Source organism: Cucurbita maxima, unplaced genomic scaffold (assembly GCF_002738345.1).
Source record: "Cucurbita maxima cultivar Rimu unplaced genomic scaffold, Cmax_1.0 Cma_Scf00037, whole genome shotgun sequence".
Classification (NCBI taxonomy): Eukaryota; Viridiplantae; Streptophyta; class Magnoliopsida; order Cucurbitales; family Cucurbitaceae; genus Cucurbita; species Cucurbita maxima.
Window position 1 is genome coordinate 471345 of NW_019272053.1, and position 7006 is coordinate 478350.

At 41.7% G+C, this 7006-nt stretch overlaps 1 protein-coding gene across 3 annotated transcripts; it reads left to right on the top strand.

The window, feature by feature from the left end:
* The first annotated feature begins 856 nt into the window (after positions 1 to 856).
* LOC111468592 (transcription factor PIF3-like) lies at positions 857 to 7006 on the top strand. Of its 3 annotated transcripts, XM_023113851.1 has the most exons (9): positions 857 to 1197; positions 1764 to 1872; positions 2003 to 2610; positions 2695 to 2990; positions 3077 to 3178; positions 3279 to 3344; positions 3480 to 3545; positions 4641 to 5120; positions 6476 to 7006. In XM_023113851.1, the coding sequence occupies exons 2-9, from the start codon at positions 1802 to 1804 to the stop codon at positions 6545 to 6547; spliced, it is 1761 nt and encodes a 586-aa protein (XP_022969619.1). In that variant the 5' UTR covers positions 857 to 1197; positions 1764 to 1801; the 3' UTR covers positions 6548 to 7006. The 3 variants fall into 3 exon arrangements, with proteins under 3 accessions (XP_022969619.1, XP_022969617.1, XP_022969618.1); XM_023113849.1 differs by having other exon boundaries at positions 2003 to 2990; XM_023113850.1 differs by having other exon boundaries at positions 857 to 1872; positions 2003 to 2990.

Sequence of the window (7006 nt, forward strand, 5' to 3'; positions counted from 1 at the left end):
CGAATTTTTCTCAAGATTTTTAAAATGGGTCTATTAGTGAGAGGTTTTCACACCCTTATATTAAAAAGAAGGCTTCGTTTTCCTCTCCAACCAACGTAGGATCTCACAACCTACCCTCCTTCAGGCTCAGCATCTTCATTGACCCTCATTCATCTCTCCAATCAATGTTGGATCTCACAAATATAATGTTCGATGCGAAATATTCATATACACATACTCGAAACCAAATGCAAACTAAGGACAAAAATCTTCAAAAACCAAAAAAGAACGAAGGATTTACATTAATATACATAGAACGAAGAACATATATTGAAAAATGAGTATACATTTTGAGAGTTGGAAGAAGAAGAAGGGGATATATAAATTGATATTGAAGAGCACCCAATGCATGTATTGTGTCACGATCATGCTCGTCCAGGGCGTGTTGCCCATGGCCGCATGCCCATGGCAAGCCAAACCCTTGTCATGTCTTTTCATTCTTGTGTTTTTACTTTTGTAGTTCTAGGGCGTATGACGCCTAAAAATTATCATGTCTAGGCTTGCTAGACATGAAATGTCTCAGAATGTACTATAGGGGATATGACTAGTTGTCAACTTCTCCCTACCCAACGTTATATATGGTAAGCCGTTGTTATCTCTCTCTTGCTGGCTTATATAACGTCTCTTTCTAAAATCTCTCTTTACCTTCGTTTTCTAAAACCTTCTTTTAAAACCGAGGCTAGAGGCTTGATCATACGTCGCTTGGCCGTAGGCGACTCAAGAACAAATTGGCTTAGCTCACTTGTCATTGGAAAGTGAGTGTCGCACGATCGCTAGTCCGCTGCCTTGAAAAGTGTGATTGTGTCACATTGCACCCAAATCAAAGAGCTAGGTATCAGATGCAAACAACAATCGGACCAAAAAAGATGCCACCCAGATAAGACTATCAAACGGGGGGCAACTTTATTTCATTGATATTGAATTTGGGTATCAATTTCATTCAAAACAATCGGGTTTTGCCTCAATCTCAGGGAGCAATCCGGAGGAACAAGAACAATACCAAGACCCTTCTTCTAATCATTGATGAATGTCACACTGACTGGACTCTAGCCGCCGGCTCACGGCGGCGATGACGGTGGTGGTACTGACCCAGTTCATCTCATGCAGAGCTTTCACGGTGGACCCACTTCAACCTAATTTGAGACTACGATTAAGAAGGTGCCACCGTCCATTTCTCTCTCTTTCACGTTCCATTGGGATCTTCATTCGATTTATCCACATTTTGCATTTTCTTTCTTGTTCGTCAGAATCTAACAATTAAAGAAATATTTCATCTGGGATCTGTTGCTTTTGCTTCTTTTTCTTGAATCGAGCATGATTTTGGATTTGGGAGTCTCTTAGATTCATTAAACAATTGGATATTACCCTTTTGAGTTGTTAAAATATATTTTCCCCCAAAACTCTGTTCGACTCCCCTGATAGGGACATTGGTTTCATTCTAAGCCACTTTGATGTTCTAAACATGATAAATCCACTTTAAATTCATCTGGGATCTGTTGTTTTTGCCTATTTTTCTTGAGTTCTTTACTACAACGAGCATGATTTTGGACTTGGGTGTCTCTTAGATTCATTAAACAATTAGATATTACCCATTTGAGTTGTTAAAATATATATTTCCCCCAGAACTCTGTTTATGATAGGGACATTGGTTTCATTCTAAGCCACTTTAATGTTCTAAACATGACAAATCCCCTTTAAATTCATCTGGGTTCTTCTTATTTTAGTGTCTAAACGTGGCTTATCCCTGTAACGAGGCAAATCCATGCCTCTATCTGAGCTTTATCGTGTGGCCAGAGGAAAGAACAACATGGTTTCTGCAGATTCATCTCTAAAGTAAGCAAAAAATTGACTTATGGATCATAACAATCGTTGTTTCTTTGCTTATTGTTTGTGAAATTCATTTATTCTTTCTGGGTTTTGTTCTAAATCTTAGCTTCTTGTTCCTTGTGGCTTTTTAATGAAGCCCTGAAAATGATGTTTATGAACTTGTGTGGGAGAATGGCCAAATTTTGCTGCAAGGACAGTCCAGTAAAGCCAGGAAGAACTCATGTGTACCATTTCATAGTCCCAAGGGTACTGATTCTGTAATCAGAGATGTATTGGGACATGATGATGATGATGATGATGATATGGTGCCTTGGCTTAATTATCCTCTTGATGAACATTCTTCTGAATTCTTACTTGAATTATCTGGGGTCACTGTTAATGATCCCCTCTCACGCAATAGTAGCAGTAAGCAGGTCGATGGCGATGCGCAGCTCAATCATTTGCACGGTGCTCGTCTTGAAGATGGTAATATCTCCAAGCTTTCTTCAATGGATGTATCGAGTGCTCGAGCTAGAAGTTGCACGAATCAATTACATTCATCAGCATCTCAGCAAAGCCAGATATCACTTCCACATCGCAGTTCTTCAAGCACAGCAAGGCATAATTCATCGAATATCATGAATTTTTCCCATTTTCTGCGACCTGCTGTTCTTAAATCCAATGATCAGAACCGTGACGTGACTAAAGCTGTCGGTTTGTCGAGTATGCGCTGTGTAGGCAGCATGGATAAGAATTGTTCAGCAGGTAATACTCAACCTTATGAATCATCGTTTTTTAAAACTCGTGGTAGCATAAGAAATGAATCGAAATCATGCTGTGAAAATGCAGTAGTGCCTTCCATAGATGATAGCAATCCATCAGATGTCAAGGCTCCTGAGACACTGGAGGTTGTCGAACAGCCAGAGGTTGCTTGTTTGGGAGATTCAGCCAAAAACGATGACCGTCCTGAACCGTGTCTTGAAGCAGGTGCAAGTAAAGGATTGTCAGATAGTGAGAAGGTTGTTGAATCTGTAATAGCTGCTTCTGTTTGTTCACGCACTAGCATGAAAAGAGCTTTGGATGATACGACCGTTCTTAGGAAGAGAAAATGTCACGACAACGAGGATTCCGAATGGCACAGTGATGTGAGTACCAAATTGTATACTCGTCTTGCTCTTTGTATCTTGGTCACTTTTCGAATCGATAAATGAAAAGAATTCATCAAGAGCAGGATGTAGAAGAAGAAAGCAATGACATGAAGAGAGCGACTCCTGCTCGTGGAAACGGTTCGAAACGAAGCAGGGCAGCAGAAGTGCATAATTTATCAGAAAGAGTGAGTCTTGTTACTATGAAAACTTCATTTTTTTTTTTTTTTTGCTTCAAATACAACATTGAGCCTTTTAAATGAACTCATTCTTTAATTTATGCCACAGCGACGTAGAGATAGGATCAACGAGAAGATGCGTGCGTTGCAAGAACTCATACCGAATTGTAATAAGGTTCGGCTATTAATACTCTCTTGTTCGGGTTCATTTATTGCTCGATCAATTGAATATTTTAAACATCTTGAAAGTAGTCTGACTTGAATTTTATTAGCTATATTCTTGAGCTGAATTCTGTAATGGAACTATTAGGTTGACAAAGCTTCCATGCTCGATGAAGGGATCGAGTACTTGAAAACGCTTCAACTTCAGGTTCAGGTGATGCTCTTTTCCCTAAGGCAAAAAAAATGTATTTCTTTTATGTGAGATCCCACATTGGTTGGGGAGGAGAAGGAAACACCCTTTAAGGGTGTAGAAACCTTTCCCTAGCAGATGCGTTTTAAAAACCATGAGGCTGACAGCGATACGTAACGGGCCAAAACGGATAATATCTGTTAGCTGTGGATTTTGTCTGTTACAAATGGTATCAGAGCCAGACACTGGGTGATGTGCCAGCGAGAGGAGGCTGAGCCTCGAAGGGGGGTGGGATGAGGCGATGTGCCAGCAAGGATGCTGGGCCTCAAAAAGGGGTGGATTGTGAGATCCCACATTGGTTGGTGAGGAGAACGAAACACTCTTTATAAGGGTGTGGATACCTCTCCATAGCAGACGCGTTTTAAAAACCATGAGACTGACAGTGATACGTAACGAGTCAAAACAGGCAATATCTGTTAGCTGTGGATTTTGTCTGTTACAAATAGTATCAGAGCTAGACACTGGACGATGTGCCAGTGAGGACGCTAAGCCCTGAAGGGTGGTGGCATGAGGCAATGTGCCAGTAAGGACGCTGGGCCCCGGAGGGGGGGTGGATTGTGAGATCCCACATTGGTTGGGGAGAAAAACGAAACACCCTTTATAAAGGGTGTGGAAACCTCTCCCTAGAAGACGCATTTAAAAAACCATGAGGCTGACAGAGATACGTAACGGGCCAAAACGGATAATATCTGTTAGTTGTGAATTTTGTCTGTTACAAATGGTATCAGAGCCAGACACGGGGCGATGTGCCACAAGGAGTCTAAGTCTCGAAAAGGGGCGACATGAGGCGATGTGCCAGTAAGGACACCGGGCCCCGAAGGGAGTGGATTGTGAGATTCCGCATTGGTTGGGGAGGAGAATGAAACACCTTTATAAGGGCGTGGAAACCTCTCCCTAGCAGACGCGTTTTAAAAACCTTCAAGTAAAGCCCAAAGAGGACAATATCTGCTAGCGATGAGCCTGGGCCGTTACATTTGATCTCTCCACCCCCACAATTCAGAAGTGATCATTGTTTACAATATTCAAGTAATCTGTTCATGTTTTTCACATATTATGCAGATTATGTCGATGGGAGCTGGTTTGTTCATGCCTCCCATGATGTTCCCTGGAGGAATGCCACCCATGAATGCACCTCATATTTATTCACCCATGGGCGTAGGAATAGGAATGGGATTTGGGATAGCTATGCCTGACATGAATGGTGGTTCTCCTGGCTATCCCATGGCTCAAATGCCACACTTGCAAGGAACGCATTTCCCGAGCCCATCGATACCAGCTCAAACTATAATGCATGGAATGCCAGGTTCTAACTTTCATGTCCTTGGATTTCCTGGTCAAGGACTCCCCGTGTCCATGCCACGTGGCCCGATTGCTCCGTTTCATGGAGGACCTTTTATGACTAATTCCAGTGTGGCAGTAGCTCCTGTAGAGAGTTTCAGTTTAGCTGCAGCTTGTAGCTCGAAAGATTCGCCTCCAAAGATGAATTCACCGACCGTGCGAAATGGTGGCAACGACCCTTTAATAACAGCTCCTAGACAGGTGTGTAGATTTAAATTTTAAAAGCATGTGATATTATGGTATGTTATGTGAAGGTAGGATAGAGTTTTTATCCTTTTTATTTTTAACATGAGAAGAGACAAATGCTCGGAAATACAAACTTCAAATGGGAGAAAAAGAATAAAACAAAACTGCTTATAAAGAAAGGATAGGGTTTTTATCATTGTTGATATGGACGGTGTTGGCAAGAAGATGATGAGATGGTTAAAAAAAAAGGGTCCACATTGCCCAGTGTCTAGCTCTGATACCATTTGTAACAGCCCAAGCCCACTGCTAGAAGATTTTGTCTGCTTTGGCCTATTACGTTATTCTCGTCAGCCTTACGGTTTTAAAACGCGCCTCTTAGGGAGAGTTTTCCACACCCTTATAAGGAATGTTTCGTTCTACTCTCCAACTGATGTGGGATCTCACAATTCACCCCTCTCGGAGACCAATGTTCTCACTGACACATCGCTTAGTGTCTAACTCTGATTCCATTTGTAACAGCCTAAGCCCCCTACTAGTAGATATTGTCTATTTTGGTCCGTTACATATCGTTGTCAGTCTCACGGTTTTAAAACGCGTTTACTAAGGAGAGGTTTCCACACCCTTATAAGGAATGATTCATTCCCCTCTCCACTGATGTGGGATCTCACAATCCACCCCTCTTAAAGGTCCAGCATTCTCGTTGGCACACCACCCAGTGTTTAACTCTAATACCATTTGTAACAGTTTAAGCCCACTACTAGCAAATGTTGTTCGTTTTGCCTTGTTACATATTGTCATCAGTTTCACAGTTTTAGAACGCGTTTGTTAGAGATAGTTTCCACACTCTTATAAGGAATGCTTCGTTCCTCCCTCAAACCAACGTGGGGTCTCACAATTCACCCCTTTTGGGGGCCAACGTCCTTGCTGGCATATCGCCCGGTGTCTGGCTCTAATACCATTTGTAACAGCTTAAGCTCACTACTAGCAGATATTGTCCGTTTTTACCTGTTACATATCGTCGTCAGTCTCACGGTTTTAAAACATGTTTGTTAGGGAGAGTTTTCCACACTCTTATAAGGAATGTTTCGTTTCTCTCTTCCACTGACGTGGGATCTCACAATTTACCCCTTTTGGGGGCCAACGTCCTCACTGGCACATTGCCTGCTGACTTTGATATCATTTGTAACAGCCTAAGCCCACTACTAGTACATATTGTCCGTTTTGGCCCATTACATATCGTCGTCAGTCTCACGGTTTTAAAACGCGTTTATTAGGGAGAGGTTTCCACACTCTCATGAAGAATGCTTCATTTCCCTCTCTAACCAATATAAGATCTCACATGAAAATATTGAATTATCTTGTTGCTGCAGGGTAACAAACAAGCTTCTGGTGTTAATGGCAGTGGTACGAACCCGACCAACAATAACGAAACGACGTTATAACTAGCTATGTTAATAACATATTGGTCAGGGCTCATGGCATTGGTTCATGAACTTCACTTGGAGATCATCCCGCTTTGGACATGGAGATACGTAATTCTTGATACCACTTGGAGGGGACTTGGCAGGATGATCTTTCAATGGAATTAGCTGATTGATCAATTATCTTGAGGGGACTTGGATATGATGAAAATTTGTAAGAACAAGAGAGGGCGTTGAGTTATATGATACCGAGACTGAACTAAGATTATAAAGTTCGATGATATATTTTGTACGATGCATCCTATCGAGTTTATTGAATTTGTTACGAGAACTTGCTAACTTAATTGGGTTACGATCTATTTGGGTACTTCTAGTCTCATATCGGCTATAGACCTAGACGAGCAATGACCCACATGACTATGTTCTTCATCATAGGGATTTGTATATTGGTTGTGGACTAGTTTGACCTATCTTAGTTTC

What these genes read in the sequence shown, in the direction of transcription:
- LOC111468592 (XM_023113850.1), top strand. Translation starts at nt 1,802, where the DNA reads ATGCCTCTATCTGAGCTTTATCGTGTGGCCAGAGGAAAGAACAACATG. An exon ending in TGCATAATTTATCAGAAAGA is followed by an intron (nt 3,179 to 3,278) that starts GTGAGTCTTGTT and finishes TTTATGCCACAG; the next exon opens with CGACGTAGAGATAGGATCAA. An exon ending in TAATAACAGCTCCTAGACAG is followed by an intron (nt 5,121 to 6,475) that starts GTGTGTAGATTT and finishes TTGTTGCTGCAG; the next exon opens with GGTAACAAACAAGCTTCTGG.